The sequence below is a fragment of the Orcinus orca genome, chromosome 3, assembly GCF_937001465.1.
Source record: "Orcinus orca chromosome 3, mOrcOrc1.1, whole genome shotgun sequence".
In the NCBI taxonomy this organism is placed as follows: Eukaryota; Metazoa; Chordata; class Mammalia; order Artiodactyla; family Delphinidae; genus Orcinus; species Orcinus orca.
The window spans coordinates 26,484,583-26,503,808 of NC_064561.1; the positions used below are offsets into that span (position 1 = coordinate 26,484,583).

At 48.3% G+C, this 19,226-nt stretch overlaps 1 protein-coding gene across 1 annotated transcript in view; it reads right to left on the minus strand.

Moving 5' to 3' along the window:
* ERGIC1 (endoplasmic reticulum-golgi intermediate compartment 1) overlaps nucleotides 1-19,226 on the minus strand; it is a 106,651-nt gene that overhangs the window by 54,827 nt on the left and 32,598 nt on the right. The window contains exon 2 of the mRNA XM_004272005.4: nucleotides 1,026-1,087. Within this exon, the coding sequence (XP_004272053.1) occupies nucleotides 1,026-1,087 (62 nt within the window). The remainder of the gene's footprint in view (nucleotides 1-1,025; nucleotides 1,088-19,226) is intronic.

Here is a 19,226-nt window from a genome sequence, read left to right on the forward strand (position 1 = left end):
ATTTGGAGTTCCTCTATAAGGAAGGTTCAACCCTTCCCTCCCATTTATTTAGATCAGTATGGACTCCTGGACCTTTTTCTTAATTCTTTGGGTAACGAGCCAATAATGCCATTATTTATTGTGCTACTCAGATTGCCCTGTGTTGGTCTTTGCCCTCTTTCAGGCTGGCTCCTGTGGCCTGCTGACACACCTCCACCCCTTGCTTTTCCTCCGGGCATTTTTTTGCTTTCTGGCATGAGGTGTCCCAGGCTTATTTTGTACACTTCCTGTCCCAGCCCTGCAATCAGTCATTTCTCCCAGGAGCCCTGGGTCCTTTTAAGTAGAAGACTGGCATTCAGAAACCAAAATCTGAGTGAGAGGATTATTTTTTTAAATGGATAGAAACATCCTTATGTTAAAAACTCAAATAGTCTAAAAGGTGTGAAGAGAATAGTCAGTCTCCCTCCAACCCATGAGCCCCCGTTTCCCCTCCCAAGGACAGCTACTCTTTTTTTTTTTTTAATTTATTTATTTTTGGCTTCGTTGCTGACGTGGACTTTCTCTAGTTGCGGCGAGCGGGGGCTGTTCTTCGTTGCGGTGCGCGGGCTTCTCATTGCGGTGGCTTCTCTTGTTGCAGAGCACAGGCTCTTGGCACGCGGGCTTCAGTAGTTGTGGCGCACGGGCTTAGTTGCTCTGCGGCATGTGGGATCTTCCCAGACCAGGGATCAAACCCGTGTCCCCTACACTGGCAGGCGGATTCTTAACCACTGCGCCACCAGGGAAGTCCCTGGGGCAGCTACTCTTGATGATTGATTTCTGGTGTCTCCTTTCAGAAACAGGTGATGCTATACCTTACAGCATTACAGTGAGGACAGAGAAGAGCTGAGGGACTAGAGGCAGGGCCCAGCAAGATGCCCATCATTTCTTCCCTCCTCCTGTCTCTCTGTCTTCCCTCCCTGGCCCAGCATTTCTGCAGAGGGCGGGCAGGCACAGGTATGGAGAGTGGGGAGAGGGTCGGGAGCAACAAAGAGAAGGAGGCTACTCACTAATGGCCCCGGTGTACGTCGGCTGTGTGAGGTCCTTGGGCACCTTCCTGTAGATGTCAAACCTGTGGAGAGCAAAGGGGACGGGGTGAGGTGGGCGCAAAGGGCAGGTGTCAGGCATTGGGGGAAATGGTGCTGGCTGGTGTGCCCAGCAGCCGCCATTCTTCCCCGAACCATTTCCTCCAAGAGGCCTGAAGGACGTCCCCTGCCCCCCATGGGATCCTGGCTCCCACACCTCCTTTGTCGCACTGCCTCACTACTTATCACCCCCTGAGACAGATGGCCTGGACCCCTCATCTGATTCTGGTTCTTGGTTGGTCTTGCCCCCAAGAGAATGTAAGCTCCATGAGGGCAGGGACCTTGTTAAGTGTTGTGCCCTGCCGTGTCCCCAGACCCTTGCTTGGGCCTGGGGCACAAGAGGCCCCTAGTAAGCACTGGGGGAATGAACTGAACCTGGGCGTTGGCTTTGTCTGACGCTGAAGGGAATGGGCAAGCGCAGTCTTTCCTGAGTTCTCTGACGGCGCTGCATTCTTGCCTGGCGTCACCTCTCCGCCCCCTCTTCCATTTCCTGTCTCTACCTCCTCTTGTTTCCACTCCCCCCTTCCCCAGCTTCTGCAGCCTTCTTCTTGGAGATTCTCCGGAACTCCAAGGCAGTAGGTTAACAGAAAATCCTGCCTGGGGCTGACACCGGCTCGTGACAGCCCTGGCTCCAGCTCACGTGGGTTTCTGCCCAGACACAGAGCAGATGCCTTTTTTTCATATGGATCCCACCAGAGCAGACTGGTGGGGTGGTGGTGGAAGAGCTGAGGGCTTTGGAGTCAGGCAGACGCGGGTATAATTCTGGCCAGTTGTTTTAAGGGGTAAGGCCCCTAGAATCAGACTGCCCTGGGTTCAAATCTTGGCTGGTCTTCTTCCTTGCTGTGTGATGTCAGGCAAACGACGTCACCTCTCTGAGCCTCAGTTTCCTTTTCTGTACTACTACGAGACCCCGCCAGGCCCCTGAGTAGGGGAAAGAAACGTCAGCGGAGGAGCTGACACAGAGCGTTCCCAGGCACTTGGCTTCTTCCCCTTCACTTGACGAGCAAGCAGCTCTAAGTCCACAGCCCTTTCCCAGCTCTCTGGTGAAGAGGCTGGCAGCTCCGCCCTCCAGGGGTGATGGGCTGGTGGATGGTTCCTCTTGGGTGATTGGGAAAAAAGGTTAGTGCCGTGCTAACCCCAATGCAATGACATGGAAATCTTGCATAAGATCTGATACTTGACTCCTGTTGCGTTCACTCTAATTACACGTGAAAGGTGCTTGGTTCCTCAAGACCTCAGAGGAGAAAACATTCCTAAAGGCTGCAGAGCTAAAAGGTATCACTTTCTCTCCCACCTGCTCAGCCACCAGTCTCCCGTGCTTAGGGCCCGAAGGGCACTAAGAACTGGGGCTGGGAGTGTGGTCAGGAGGGGTGGGGGCCTCATGTGACTCAGCTATCCATCCCTACTCACCTCCCTTATTCTGAAAATGCTGCCCACTTTACCTGGAGAGAGTATTAGAGGAGAGAGTATGTACTGGGGAGTTAGCCTGCCTGGGCTTAAATGTGACCCCACCACTGTGTGACCTTGGAAGTGTCAGTGAACCTCTCTGTGCCTCAGTCCCTCTGTCTGCAAAGTGGGGGCAACAACAGTAACTATCTCACTGCATAGGGATTAGAACCAAATGACTTAGTGCATATAAAGCACTTAGAACCATGTCTGGCACCCAAAAGTACTATTATATCAGTATCTGCTGTTACTATGATTAATGTTTATTTGGCTGACATTTATGAGCACCTACTACGTGCTAGCCCTCTTTCAGGTACTAGAGACATGGAGATAAAATCAGCCCTCAGCTCTGTGTACCTGTAGTTTAGCAGCAAAGACAAAGAGGGGACCAAAAAGGAGAACGTGGTGCTGCCCCACCATAGGGTATGCTGGAGGTGCCAGATGAACCTGGAAAGGGCACCTGGGGTCATCCTGAAGCTTCCAGAAAGAGCTGATGTCTGAGCAGGAGGATGGGAGAAAGGGTAGGTGCAGGCAGAGACTGGTCCAGGTAGTAAGAACAGCAAAAGCAGAGACGAAGAAGAGGATGGAGCCTGACGTGCTGGAAGGCTAAGTTTACCTGCCTGTGGTGCTAGGACGGGAATGGAGGGAGTGGATGCTGGAGAGGCAAGAGGGGCTTACAAGCCAGCTTCCTGGTCCAGTTAATACCTGGTTACTACCCTGGGCCCACAGCCAGAAACTGGGCCTCATGGTTTAATAAATATATGAGCCACCATTTCAAAACTGGGAGTTTTATGGGAAGTCAAAGGCTGTCCAGGGTAAGGAGCGGGGAGTGGCCTAGAGCAGAGTGTCCGAACCTGACAAGGGTGAGAGAGGGAGAGATGGGAGATGGTTGCATACAGGGGGGCTGATCAAATATATAAATACAGTGAAGATGATGGGGGCCGGGTGCCTCACTGTTAGGGAAGGGAGGTATACATAGAGAAGTAGAATAAACCCCATGGCGTTAGAGTGGAAATGAAGGTATTGCTGTGAATTCGTGGTTTTCAGCATACACAAATAGAGAAATATCCATGTGTGCAGACACATCACGTATACATTTATTTCCTAGCTCGTTCTATAGAGAGGGTGCAGGAACACTGACAGCCAGACAGCAGTGAGCACATTTGGACCTCAAACCTTGGCTTCTAAATATCATTCTTTACTCAAAGGAATCAGCTCCTTGGAGAAATGGCTGATTCCAGGGCTGGGTAGGGAAAATGCAAGATGAGCTTGGAGTATCTTCTTACGTCAGAAAGCAAGAAAGAATGATGGGGCATATCAAAAGGACAAGAAGTCAGCTTAAAGGGGCTCCCACTGGCCAAAGAAGGGGCAATATAAGCATTAAAATCAACAATCACAGTAATAGATTATGACCCGTTAGATAAAATAGGAAGCCAAAGATCTACATAGATGTAAATAAAGAAATAAGTAAATCAAGTCTGATGAGGAATGGGATACTTCCATACCTTCTAAGTAGCCCCCCCCCCCCCAATCTTTATTAACCGTAAAGGGAAAAAGGTAACTTTACAGAGGAGAAACTTGACAGACATCACCGTAATCGAGTGACCAAAGGGAGTGTCACCAGTAAGGAGACACATCATATGCCTCCTGATATGAAGTACTGGGGAGGGTACCCCATCACTCCTGTGGGGAACTTGCTCAAGTGTACAACCTCAGATGAATTATGAGAAAACCTCAAACGAATCCAAACTGAGTGTCATGCTACAAAATGACTGGCCAGCATTTGTCAAAAGTATCAAGGACACGAAGGCCAAGTAAAGACTAAGGGACGGTCAGAGGTTGGAGGAGACTAAAGAAATGTGACCACTGAACCCCGCAGGCTGTCCTGGATCAGAGAAAGGACATCAGTGGGACCACTGGTGGGATTCGAATAAGATCTGTAGATGAGTTAATAGTACTGTGGAATGTTCTTTTCCTGGTTTTGAAAATGGTTTGGTTATATAAGATGTTATATAATGTTATATAACGTTTAAGGAAGCCTGGGTAAAGGGCACATGGGAAGTCTTTGTATTATTTTCGCAATTTTTTGGCAAGTCCTCAATTATTTCAAAATGAAAAGTTAAGATCTTTTTTTAATTTAATGAAAAAAATTTTAAAGCTTAAGCGGGAGATGTCATGTAAAAATCCCACCCAGCTTGCTTTCTTTGTGTATGTTTGGTCCCTTTAGGCATCTGAATTTGAGATGCTGGCTTAACAAATGTTGGTCAGGTGTGCTGGGTGTCAGGCAGAGCGTGTCTTTGTCAACAGAGGGAGGGGAGATGAAGGCTGAGCGAACAAAGGTCTAAGAGAGGAGGCGAGACTTGGACAAAACTATAGGAGGCAATGGCAATCAAAGAAGGTAGGTGCTCCGGAAAGAGTGAATGACGCAAACCAAAATCACTGCCATCCCACGTGGGGTGTGTTCCCACGTATATTTGTATTTAAGTCTCATCTCACAGTAACTCTGCCAGATACTGATATCCCATTTTTCCAGGAAGAAAACTAAGGCTGAGCCATAAGCAACTTGCTCAAAGTCAGCAAGTCAATTTAGCAGAGCTGGGATTCATACCCAAGTCTGGGTCCATAGGCCATTGTCCTTCCGCTGCCGTGTACTTATGGGAATCAGTTTAGAGCTCATTTATTGGTAAACTGAAGTCTCAAGGTTTTGCTTATTTGCTTTTCTGAAGATGCTGCCCCAGAGCAGATGGGGCTCTCTTGGAAAACAGGGACCAGCGCAAAACACATGAATTCATTCAATAGGTATTTACTAAGTACCTACCAGCAGTGCTCTAGACGGTGGGAAAATGAAAGTGCTCAAGGTAGACATGGTCCCTGCCCTCATGAAACTGTCGGTCTAGCAATGCTGTTGGCTCCTTGAGAAGGGCCACCTACACAGAATGTTCTCTGATGATGATTCCATTCCCATGCCGCAAATCCAAGCTGGGGAGTGGTGGTAGGGTAAAGGGGTAGCTGACAAGGACCCTGGGTTCAGAGTTGACCACAAGCCAAGTGAGTCAGCAGTGAATGTCACTAAGAAAACGGGCCACCGGGAGGCTGGTGAGAACCCAGGCATGTGACAGATCAGGAAGTCAGCCGTCGTCTCTGGCTCCCATTAGTCAGTCCCTCACTGCGGTGATGTGGTGATGCGATTAGATGTGGCCACCCACTGTTAAGAGAATGTAGAGGAAAGGGTAAGGAGAAAGGGGGAGAGGGGAAAGGATGCTTAGTGTACATCTAGTGTGCGCTGGACTCATGCTAGGCCCTGGACCGACATGTTCTCATCTAATTCTCTCAGCCAACTTGTGAGTTGGGGATTGTTATCCCATTTTACAGATGAGGCTCAGAGGCTGCTGACTTGGCTAAGCTCTCACACCTATGAAGTGTCACAGCAGGGATCTGAATCCAGGCCCAGTTTACATTCTTGTTGCTTTTCCCAACGATGTGGGGATAAACCAGGACCATTTGGGTGGAAAATACTTCTTAGGAAGAAAGATTAAAGAACTGGAATTGCTTGGCCTTAAATAGAGAAAGCTAAAGGATAGATTCTTTATGTTTGTCAAAAAATGTTCTTTCCCTGTCCTCCCCCTAGAGTGTGAGTTTCTCACGGGAAGAACCTGGGCCTCCTTGCTGCCCAGCCTTGCCCAATCCAGGCCCTTGGGGAACTGATCTGAACGAATGGGTCAATGGATGAACCTATACAAAGATAAGGTCCACTGGCTGGCCCCATAAACAAGATTAAGATGAAACGGATGGTGGGGAAGCTGAGTGATGGGTCCTCAGGGGTTCCTTGTACTGTATTTAGACATGTTCACTTACAAAAAAGGCAAAATAGGCTTAAATGAAAGCAAGAAAACAATCAACTGGACTAAGAAAGACTGAGCTAGATGCCAGAAGAATGGGAGCAGTGCCCAGAGCCAGGTGGACCATAGGTTTGTCACCTGTTGGAACAGGACCCAAATGCGGAGACCCCAGGGGACCTCCTGCCTTCACCACGCTCTGCTGTTGGGTCTAGAAGGAGTTCTGAGATCACTGTGTCCAACCCATTCATTTTACAGAAGAGAAAACAGAAGCCCCAAGAAGGAGTGACTCACCCAATTCAAGGTATAATTAAACTCAGAGTATTTAAAACAAAAACAAGCCAATAAAAAGCTTGTGAAATCCTTGTTATCTCATGCTCTTGAAATGTCATATGCTACTGACTTTCAACCAGGTGCAATCTGGGCCCCCCAGGGGAGTGTGGCGATGTCTGGAGATATTTTTGGTTGTCACCCGGGGGAGTGGGTGGTACCCAGCAGGTAGAAAGCCAGGGAAGCTAATGCATCCTCCAATCCTACAAGGCACAGCCCCCTACAACAAAGGATACCAGCCCCAAATGTCCATGGCACTAAAGTTGAGAAACCCTGTTGTAGGCAGAGAAAACCTTCCCATGCGGGAAGCTCATTTTCCCACTGAGCCTATGTTCTCTCCACAGAGATGCCTCCAGTTGCCTCTGCTCCGTCTGGGTGAAGTCATGGCCGTGGCCTTGATCACCCCTGCGGTCTTTCCCTGTCCTTTTCCGCTCTGTGCCTGAGAAGGCACACTTGGAGAGACCTGGGCAAAGGAACCCCCAGGGAAGAAATAAAGTCCCCCTGAATTTGTGACTTCTTATAAAGGTGCAGTAAGTACGAGTGTCACCATCTGAATCAAAAAGGTGCTCAACCCGTGCCTCTAACTTCACTGTAACTTAGGATCAGACAAATTCCTTAGGATAAAATATATGTCAACATCAGAACTAGAAGTCGATGAGAATATAGGATTTACTTAACAGAAATTCACTGTACAGGCCACATCTAAGCCTACAGAGCGAGGGACGGCTGCATAACCTCACCCAAAATAAACATGCATAAGTCTTCTCTTGCTCCCAAGCAAGGAAACTGCCGCTGGAAATCTCTGACTAATGGATTTCTTCTGTAATTTCTTTTCATAGCAGAATGCCTCAACTCTTGCTATTTTAACTTTTGCTGCTTGGGACCTCACTTCTCCCCTGCTCTTGAAGACAAATCTCAGATCGCCCTGTGGTTCGCCATGTGTGGGCGGCCACCAGGCAGGCGCTCGTGATGTCACTGTTTCCACGGCCTAATGAAATTAGACGCCATTTAGGAGCAAGTCATTGGAAGTGGTGGGTCACTCATCCCAAAAATAGTCAGTGAGGCTTTAGTTGGTTCTTTGGCCTGCTCACCCCTGCCCACCAGCCTGTCAGAGCCCTCGGTGTCAAGCCCAGGGAGCTGGGTGAAAAATGTGCTTGTTGGTTCACTTACTCATGTCTTCCACCTTACTGAGAACCACTGGTGTGTGTGCACATGCACGTGTGTTGAAGGGCACACAGAGGTTAACAAATGGACGCACCAGAGCCTAACGCGGCTGGGAGAGAACCGTGCAAGCACCAGTTCTAATCAGCCCCAGAATCACTCTCACCGCCCCCGAATCCTGTCCTTGACATTCAAACTACGACTGTGAGCTCACACACCACTCCTCCCTCTGTCAGAAGGATGGGGAAAACATCTGTCTGTTTCCAGCCCAGATGGAGGAGCTTAGAGGGGGGAATACTGATAACAATAGCAATCACAGCTACACTGCTACTGTCCCCATTGTGAGGGATCACGGTGCACCCGGCCTTGGACTTGGACTGTCCATTCATTAGCTCACATCCTCTGTACAGCCCTGTTCAGTGGATACCAGCATCCTCCCCATCTCACTTGCCCAAGATTCTGGGCCAGGATTCGAACTGCTGCAGTCTGGCCTCAGGACCTCTGCTCTGTCCACTGTACCCATGCCTGTCTGGGATAGGGAGACAGGCTGGGAGCGGGAGGCGTAGAGGCCTGTATCTGCAGGAGGGCTGGGTGATGATGCTCTGTGTACACAGTACTAACACGCACACAGTTCTCTCTCCAGCCCACCTGTGGCTCTCTCCCTGAATCTCGGTGCCCTTGTGAAGGTCACTCATCTACAGGGTGACCTCCCAGCTTCCGTCGCCTCCACCTGTGACCTCTCCTGTCTCAGAATACCCTCTCTGACCACAAAGCCCTGGCCAAAGGGAAAGAGGAGTACATTTGACTGCTGAGCTTCCAGAAGGCCCCTCTCAAGGCAGCCTTCCCCACCTTCCCGGGCGCTGTGGACGTATACATTCCCGGCACAGCTCCGAGACGGCTGCAGGGTCTTCCGCTCTTGCTGGGCTGGGACCGTCAGGTTTGTTCTTGAATCCACTGTGGGTCGTGCGGGGCTGGGCCCATTAACGGTATTCAGTACATTCCAGGTGAAAATATAAAATGACGTAGGCACAGGGCTATTACTCACCGCTGCACCAGCTGTAACAGCAAACAACTGGAGGCCATCCAAGTGTCCATCCAGGGGGACCAGTTAATAAACTACAGACCATCCATAAAGTGGAGGAGGATGCAGCTATAAAGAGGAATGAGGAAGGTCTCTATAGAGTAAGAGAAAAAAGCAAACTGTGGAACACTGTGTTCTGTTAAATTTTGTGTGTGTGTGTTTGGGGTGCAGAGCAGCTGGAGGTAGCGATAAAAATAAATCTCCAACCTTGTTTATATCTTTAAAAAGAAACAATAGAAGGTGTAACCAGAAGCTAACACAAATGGTTACTTCTATTCTTCTTAGGAGATGCATAAAAATATTAAATATTTAGGGATACATTTGACAAAAGAAGTGCAAGACCCATACACAGAACACAATAAAACATTGCTGAGGGAAATTAAAGAAGACCTAAGTAAATAGAGAAATACACTGCGTTAATGGGTCAGAAGACTCAATATGGTTAAGATGGCATTGATCTGTAGATTCAACTCAGTTTCAACCAAAACTCCAGCAGGCGTTTTTTGTAGGATTTGGCAAGCTGATTTTAAGATTCATACGGAAATGCACAGGACTTAGAAGAGCCAAAACAACTTTGAAAAAGAACGAAGTTGGATCTGACTTCAAGACTTCCTATAAACCTTACAGAAGAAAACATAGGAGAAAATCTTAGTGCTCTTAGGTTAGGCAAAGACTTTAGATAAGACACCAAAAGCGTGATCCATAAAAGAAAAAATCATAAATAAGGCCTCATCAAGATGAAAAGCTTCCATTCTTCAAAAGGCACTGTTAAAAGAATGAAAAGACAAGCCACATACTAGGAAAAATAGATGTGAATCACATGTCTGTTAAAGGATTTCTATTCAGTATAAAGAACTCACAACTCAGGAATAAGATTTGAACAGGCATTTCACCAAAGATTCCCTGATGGTGAATAACCACATGAAATGAGGCTAATATCAGAGTCATTGGGGAAATGCAAATTAAAGCCACAGAGATACTATTAGAATGGCTGAAATTATAAAGACTGGTCACACCAGGTGTTGGTGAGGATGTGGAGCAACTGGAACTCTCAGGCGTTGCTGGTGGAATGTAAAGTAGTATAACCACTATGGAATAGAGTTTAGCGGTTTCTGAAAATGTTCAATACACGCTTACCATACGATCCAGCCATTCTATGCCTAGGCATTTACCCAAGAGAAATGGAAGTATTTTCCCATACAGAGACATGTATATGAATATTCATGGAAGCTTAATTTGTAATAGTCACAAACTAGAAACAACCCAAATATCCATCAACGGGCAAATGGACAGATGGCATATCCACAAAACAGAATATTACTCAGCACTGAAAAGGAATGAAGTATTGACAGGAGCAACATGGATGATTCTCAAAATAATTACACTGAATGAAAGCCAATACAGTATGATTCCAACTATGTACAATTCTAGAAAGTATAAACTAATCTAGAGTGACAGCAGATCATTGGTTGCCCAGGGAGGGAAGAGGGGAGAGACTTGAGGAAACTCAGGGGGGTGATAAATATGTTCATTATCTTGTGATGGTGGTTTCATGGGTGTATACATATGTCAAATTTCTCCAACTGTACACTTTAAGTATGTGAAGTTTATTGTAGGTCAATTATACCTCAATAAAACTGTTGGAAAAAAACTTTTTCATGATAGCCACGAATGAAACACATCAAATACATTAAGCAACCTATGAGTTCATAATGATACTTCATAAAACAAAACCCCAAAAAAAGCCTCATTGGATACCTTTGAAGATGCTAAGCCATTATTCTGAAAATTGGTAAATAAAGAGAAAGCATTTATTCCGATTTTTTTTTGATATACACAATGTATATCTAGGTAACCAAACAGCTGATGAGGACAAAGTCCTATTTTACAGAATAATTTCAAAGAATAATGTGGAAGGACTAATAGAATTAGGAAAATCATCATTGTGCCTTCTCTGATGAAATACTGGATTTAGGCATTTACCAGCAAGGATGGGAAGTTTCATAACAGATGCATCAGGCTGCTGCCACCTGAACCCAGTGACTGGTCTTAGCATCTCAAAGGGAAGACAGCAAGCTATTCTGTACCCCTCTCAGTGTGATGCAGTAGGAGGTACACAGCACACTTCTTAATGACTGGCCTAGAATAGCCTCACATTTCACCTTCCATTTGATCCTTAACCCACAGCAGCTGGATGCCAGGCCCCCCTCACCCACTCTCTCTTCGTGCTATAGCTAAGATCACCCAAGAGTCCCTAAGGGTCTGATGCCATTGGCTCTCCTCAGTACTGCCTCTGCACCCATCCTGCTGACTGTCCCTTCCTTCTTAGATCTCTCTCTTCTCTTGGCTGCCTAAAGTACCATGGCATCCTCACCCTTCAGCATCTTCTGTGTCTGTTCCTTTTCCTCCTCCTGCCCCTGATATCTTGGTATACCCCCAAGGGTCTGTGTTCTCTTTTAACTCCCACCCCCAACTTATCTATGCCTTAATTTACTGTGCCGAGTTCCAGAGAGACAGGAGAAGGTCAACAAGACAGAATTAGTCCCTGTCCTCATGGCGCTCACACAGTAATGCCCAAGGAGCATCCTCATTCCTAAAGGCATCATGCCTGCCCTTCACACTTGACAGGTGCAGAACAAAACTCAACAGCACCTCACACAAAACCTGTTCCCAGAACAATGAGGTAGGAGAAACCACAGGGATCATGGAATCCAAATGTGCACATCTGTAGATAGTTAAAGTGAAACACGGCAAGGGCAGCAACATCTTGTGTTAGAGATAAGGATCTCTGACTCTTTCCAAGTCACAGCCTGTGTCCTCCTGGGGTTCCCAAATATCTGAGAAGTGATGAGATGTGCTGTTCTTGGCCACCATGATGAGCAAGAAAGTAAACTAGCTGATCAGGAAGATAACTACCCATCCAGGCGATTCTCAGAAAGGGTTTTAGATGGGCTATCGGTAAAATGATGGAGGCCTCACTGGACTGGACAACGCCCTTGCCTGTTACCTGGACCCAGGCTCATGGGGGAGAACGAAGCTCACACACAGCAGGGAGGGGGCACCAGTCTTACTATTCTTTTTTTTAGTCTTACTATTTACATTTAGTTGCATTAGCTCTAAATTCTTATGCAATCTGTTCCTTGAACAGTCAAGCAAGCATGCTCTCACCTCAGGCCCTTTGCCCTTGCATTCTCTATATCTGGAATGATTTCCCCTCAGATCTCTTCCTGTCTTGCTCTTTCACTTCTTTTAGGTCTATATTCAAATGTCACCTCCTCAAAGACCTGTCTTGGCTACCAGCTAAAACACACCACTCTCCATCTCCTTACTCTGCTGCCTTTTCCTTCACAGCACTTGCGATCACTACCTTGTGTTACGTGTGTTTGTTCACTGTTCCACTCCATCGCTAGAATATAAGTTACAGGAGAGCAGGGGCCTGCCTGCCTTTGAATTCCACTGTATGCCCAGAGCCTAGAGAAGTGCCTGGCACACAGCAGGTCTACAGAAATACTTTGGAATGGACGAAGGAGGCAGTGTTTCTCGAAGTCTGGCCCATGGACCACTGCCTCAGAATCCACCAGGAAGCTGGTTAAGTGTGCAGATTCCAGGGCTCCGCTGCAGAATGAACTAAACCAGCATGGGGGTTTCGCATTGCCAAAAAAGTGCAGTTCAGGAGATGTCAAGGCATGCAAAGACTGCTACGGTATAAGTCAAGTGTTTATTTCCAACTTCAAATTTATTTCCTAAGACTTTCTGCTTGCATCCACCTGAGTTACTACAGGTCAACAGAGGAACAGGCAAGGGGACTGGTATTTCCCAGGCTCCTACCCTATGGGCCAAGCACTACTCAAGTCCCTTGACCTACTTTATCCCACTGAATCCCTTCCCCCTCACCCACGAGGTACCATCAACAAATGTAGAAACCAAGACTCAGAGAGGCTTAGCCACTTGCCTAAGCTCACACAGCCAGCAAGAGGCAGGGTCAGGATTGGAACCCAGGTCAGCCTCACCCAGAGGCTGCGCACTGACTCTCTGCGGCCTCTGCAAAGCTCCATACCAGCCCCTGGGGCCCTTGGCTGTCTGTGCTGACCTCCCTTGCCCATGCACAGCCTGGCACCGACAGCAGGCTGGGGGTGCTTGGTGAGCGAGGGAAGGAGGAAGGGTCCCATGGAGCTATGGAACTGTGGTGCAGTGCCACTGAGGCCCCAGCAGAGCACAGCTGAACGGGGGTCCCCTCACCCCTACTGCCCCACCCCACCCTGCAACAGCCCAATGAGCTCATGCTCCCCCAGAAACAGGAAAGGCCTGGTGTCGGAGCCCGAGGCCGTCAGGCTGCCAGGGCTTGGCTGGGAGTCAGGCTTCCCACTCGTCAAGGCCACAGGGAGGGAGGGCTGGTGGTGGGGGGGCACAGCCAGGGCCCCCAACGTGTTTCCAAATCACTGGAAACAGGACGCAGCCGCTGGCCCCACACCAGGACACAACAACATCCCGAGCTCAGATGCTATAAATGGAAATGTATTCTTAGAGGGGCAGGACCTGAGCAGGGTTTTTCAGAAGTGACCCATCATTGGATAAAAATACAGACGGCATTTAAATGTTGAGCGGCGGAGCTATTCCGGGGATTAGATTCTCATGCCCCTGGCTCCCCGCCAGGGCACGGCCTTCAGCAGACATTTAAAAGGAAGAAACGATTGGTGCCGGTGTTTTAAGTTTAGGAAGAGAGAACTGGGGGAAAAGACAGCTGTGCCGAGATACCTGTGGAAGGGGCTCCCTTCAAGGGACCCCAAATGTCCTTTGACCTCCACCTGCCCACAGGATTCAGTTTTACTCTGCCATGAGACCACCTTTTGGACTACGTCTCAGCTACCTCGAAAAGTGAAGGCTGAGTTTTGGCTAGGCCTGGGGTTAGAAGCCTAGGACAGGATTAAGATTTTAAGAGATTTGCAGGTAAGGAAAGTATAATAGAGAAAAAAGCTGGAGGTGGCCCTGGTGTTACGAGGAGGGCAAGGACAGAATTTACTGAGCACCTCCCAGGAGCCAGCCTCTTGACTCACGTCATCTCATCAAATTCTCAAATCCGTTCGAGATACCAAAATGAGGTTCACCCCTATTTTTAAAGGAAAAGGAACTGGGGCTCACAAAAGACTGTGTAGAGGGGGTGAGTCTCAGGCTGAGACCCTGAGTGCAGGAAGACAAGCAGAAATGAGGCTGGGGAAAAGGGGTGGAAGGGCGTCCCACGTGGAGCGACAACTCCGGCCAAGTTGCATGGCTCCGGAAGCCCAAGGTCACTCAATCAGCAAGTGGCAAAGCTGAGGTCTGCGTCCTTGTCTGTCTGGACATGAAATTACTGTGCCACCCTAGGGAGCAGCTGTGTGCCTTAGGAAACAAGGTGGTTCACAAGTTAAAAGGTGAGATGTTCAGACAGTCCCATGCAAAAAGGCACAAGGAAAGGAATCAAAGGGTTCTCCTTGTTGGCCTGGGGGAGAGTTTAGTTGGTGACCGTTTTCCTTTGGGCACGTCTTGGTACTTTTCAGTTGTTCTATAATAAACAGGTTATAAATGGAAAAATAAAGACAGCTAGGGTCTTAGGAGACCTGTCGTGGGCTCCCCAGCCCCTGTCTCTCTATTATCTGCCTCTTCACCCCGTGACCCCAACATCTTGTTGCAGAAAGGCCCGTTCTGTGCCAGCTCTGTGCCTTGGCATGCACTGTGCCCTCTGTCTGCAGCACCCCTCTCTCTCCTTCTCTGCCAGCTCATTCATTCTCTCTGTCATTACTGAGTGCTCACTATGGACCACGCACTGTTCTAGGTGCTAGGCACACAACAGTGGTCAGACACAAAGCTCTCTGCCTTCACCTAGCTTACACCACAGTGGGGGAGACAAACAATAAATGAACTAATATATGTCAGTGCTATGAAGAAAAATAAACCAGGCTAAGAGAATAGAATATAATGTGGGTACTGCTTTAGGTGGGGTGTGAGGGGTGTCAGAGAAGGTTCATCTGACCAGATGACATGCAAAACACATATCTCATTTAAGTGAGACAGCAGCCACCTGGATGTCCAGGGAAGAGAGCTCCAGGTTGAAGGGATGGTAAGTGCAAAGGCCCTGAGGCAAGGAGCATATTTGGCAGGTTCCTCCAACAGCAAGGAGGCTGATACAGCTGCACTGGGAGGTGAGGTCAGAGGCCCCAGGTAGTTCTTTAAAACTTAGCTCACACACCCCTTCCTCTGCGACGCCACCTCCAATCAGCATGAGGCTGGCTGAGGCACCCTATTCTGGGCTGCCATGGCCGCTGAGCTTCCCTCTGTCATCATCTGACACATGGTGTACTGTCATTATATATGTGTTGCACATTATATATGTACAATCATGAATGAACAGCACATCCCACTATGTCTCACTAATACTATTGGTGTCTACCATCAACAGATGAATGGATAAAGACGATGTGGTATATATATATATATATATATATATACACACACACATATATATATATGCACACATACATATACACAATGGACTACTACTCAGCCATAAAGAATGAAATTCTGCCATTCACAACAACATGGACGGACTTGGAAGGTGTTACGCTAAGTGATATAAGTCAGACAGAGAAAGACAAATACTGTATGTTATCACTTAAATGTGGAGTCTGAAAAATACAACAAACGAGTGAATACAAAAACAAAACAAAACAAAACCTGTGTTACTTTACCATTTGTTTTCCTTCTATCTGTCCTTTATATCATAGCATTATAGTCATTAAAAAAAGAAAGCTACTACTGGTGTCTTCCCCTCAAAGTTCACTCTCCAAGGGCAGGCACTGGTCTTATACAGTGTGGGGTCCCCATTACCCGGCACTTAAGTGGGGAGCATCATTTTTAAGCAACAAGAGATCCGCGGAGTCACAGAAGACTGGTGGTCTTTCCGGGCCAAGAGCTCACCTGAGACGTGCAGGTGAGTCCCCTCAGGGAGCTCCAGCAATGAGACGTCACAGATGAGACCTATGTGAGGCAGGAAGTGGGTGACTGAGAGCGGGAGGGAAGGGGGCCTCCTCCCTACCTCCCCATTTCCTCCATCTGCCTCAACCTGTGCTTTCCTCACGAGCACATAGCTTATCAGAGCCCTCGTTTTCAGGAGAGCCCACATGGGAAGATAAAAACTTAAAACCACTTCACCAGGGGGTGATGATTCACAGACAGAAAACATCCCTCCCTTTGAAAATGATTCCAGGAAACAGCAAGCATCCCAAATGCATCAATGGGCCCAGACACTGCTCCCCTAGCTGCTCACATCACCAAATGAGAGGCAACCAGGCACTGTGTGTCTCTGAAGGAAGTACACGCTCCCCAGTAGAAAATACCTGCTGAGGCTAGGCAGGTACTGAGATGAGAGAAGTGGGCCGGTGGGGCCTGCAGCAATCGGAGGGTCCACAGCTTATCTAAAGAGGGTAGAAAGCCCCCCAGCTTGGCCCATGGCTGGAACAAGGAGCCCCGGGGCGGCCAGATCAGGGAAAACCAGAAACCTGGGGCTTATGGGAAATTACCAATTTAAAAATGATGGCAACCAGGGTTTTTTTATTTTTGTTTTTTAAATAAAACAATATGCGAATCAAAGAAAACACTTCTGTGGCTCATATTTGGCCCGAAGACTATCAGTTTGTGAACTTGGCCTCAAATCTTGAAGTATTTTTGCATCAGAATAGATGGCAGGACTGAAAAAATAGGAGAGGGCAAGAAGACCTAAGCACTGTAAAACCAGAAGGGAACTTTGAGATCATGGAGTTCCTGTGTGGTCAAGAAGGTTTGTCTCAGGGATCAATTCTAGTGGCTGCCCAGCTGCTAAGGCTGGGACTGGACTCAGTGTGTGCGTGCTGGGATGGATTAGCAATGTCTGCCAAGGACATGGGACTGGGGGCACCGGTGACGCTCTTCCTGGGTAGTCAGCAAGGCTGATTTAGTCCAGACCCATGTTAAAGGCAGAAGAACTGAGGCTCAGGAAGCGACAGTGAATTGCCTAATGTCATAAGTGAGAACTACCTGTGAGTCGCACCTGGGGCTCTTCCCATGACACCCAGGCGCCCCTAAATCAACCAAAGACTTATCTTAGAAAGACGTCATCTCTGAACCAATAAGGCACGTCAATAAGGAAATTTGACTTTAACAGTGATTCATTTTATCCACAGCTCTGTAGGGACAGAACCTTTGCTAAACAGCAAGGGGGTCTGAGTCCTGACAAAGCCATCTGAGGATACTGCCCACAGCACGCACACTGTCCCAACTGAGGGCCTTGAGCTGGCTGAGGGGCCTGGCACCAGAGGGAGCCTGGGTGCACCTGAGAGCGGAGGCCTGCCTTGAGTTGGGCCTCCTCCCTCGCACTCAGTGTGAGTCAGGGCTCTCGACTTCAGCGTGCTGGCTGCAAAATTTTCAGTTTTACTTGGCTCTTGAGCAAAACGTACTTTTCCAAAGGACATCGATTCAACTGAGCTTGAGTTTTGCAATGCCCTGGCAGAGGCAAGGCCAGCCTCCCTGAGCACACGCTGTCCCAGGCAATGAAGACCAAAGAATATGGTCATCACCTCCCTCACCCACTCCTTCCTCCTCCCCAAGTGGGAGGATCAGTCCCTCCCCTGGCAGAGCCCCCTGGCATGCCTGCTGTCCCACAGGTAACCCAGCCAGGGAAGCCCTCCCACTCTGCGGAGCCGTGCCTCCCCCCCCATTCGCATCATTGCCAGGGCTGGTGAAGAACACAGGTCAGGGGGTGAGGCTGGTAGTGGCTCAAACATCAGCAAGTACATCGTGTACCTCTTTGTTTTTTAAAAACTAGACCATCGTTTATAGCGGTTTTAGGTTCGCAGCAAAATGGAGCAGAAGGTACAGAGATTTTCCCTTACATCCCCTGCCCCCCCATGACACACACGTAGCCTCCCCCACTATTAACACCCAGCACCAGAGTGGGGCATCTGTTACAACGGATGAACCTGCACTGAAACGTCATTATCACCCAAAGTCCATAGTTTACAACAGGGTTCACTCTTGGTGTTGTACACTCTACGGGTTTTAACAAATGGAAAATGACACACATTCACCATCATAGTATCATACAGAGTAGTTTCACTGCCCTGAAAATCCTCTTGCTCTGCCTATTCATCCCTCCCCCACCTCCTACCACCCCAGGCAACCACTGTTCTTTTTATTGTCTCTATAGTTATGCCTTTTCCAGAATGTCATATAGTTGGAATTATATAGTATGTAGCCTTTTCAGCTTGGCTTCTCTCTCTCAGTAATACGCATTTAAGTATCCCCCATCTATGTCCTTTCATGGCTTGGTAGCTCATTTCTTTCTAGTACTGAATAATATTCCAGTGTCTGGATGAACAACAGTGAACCCGCTTTTTCAAGCCCTGAGGCGTGGATCTGCAAAGCCAGGGGCTCTACTGCCTCATGGATTAGCTGTGTGCCTTTGGAAAAAATTTTCTCTGAACCTCCAGTGTTTTTCACCTGTAAAATGGGAATAAAAGTACTGACGACTTCACTGGAGTGTGGGTTATATGTGGAAGAGCACGGAAGGCACGGACGACGGGTCACAGCAGGGAGCAAGCACACGACAGATGTCAGCTGCAATTATCATCACTGCCAATTATTACCACGATGGTGTGGCTGTCACTGCCATTCGTGGGCTTACTCTTGCCTTCTCTCTGCAGAGCAGTACGAGGGGGGAAGTGGAGACAACCCGGGCTTTGCGCTCACACAGGTTGGCGTTCTAATGCTGACCCTGCTTAGGCAACCAGCTAGACCTCTCTGAACCTCTATGGATTACATCCCCCTTCTACTGGGATTCTGAGAAACAAATGTGATCACTAACTGGAATGCAGAAAGAGCCCTTAGCACCCAAAAAGCGATCACAAAAGGTTAGTTCAAAGCTATTTGGGAGAGGTCCTTGGCATTTCCTGTGAACAGCCCCATTGAGTGCATGAGGCAGAGAAGGTGAACAGTGGAGCGGGTGTATTAGAGAACGGAGATGAAAGCCTGATGGTTAGTACCAGGGCCAGGAGGAACGTCTTCAAAGCAGAGTGAGTATGGAGAGAGGCAAGTGCTGTCCTGCCCAGCCAGGACCCAGCGGAAGTCAGCAAGGAATGGGGGCAGTAACACCTCTGCAGCCTAGCTGGCTGGCAGTCTTCCTGGTGTCAAATGACAGCAGAGAGCTGAAATTCAGAGGCAGTGGCCAAGGCCAGTCAGCATTGTTCCTGCGGCTTCCGAGGGGCA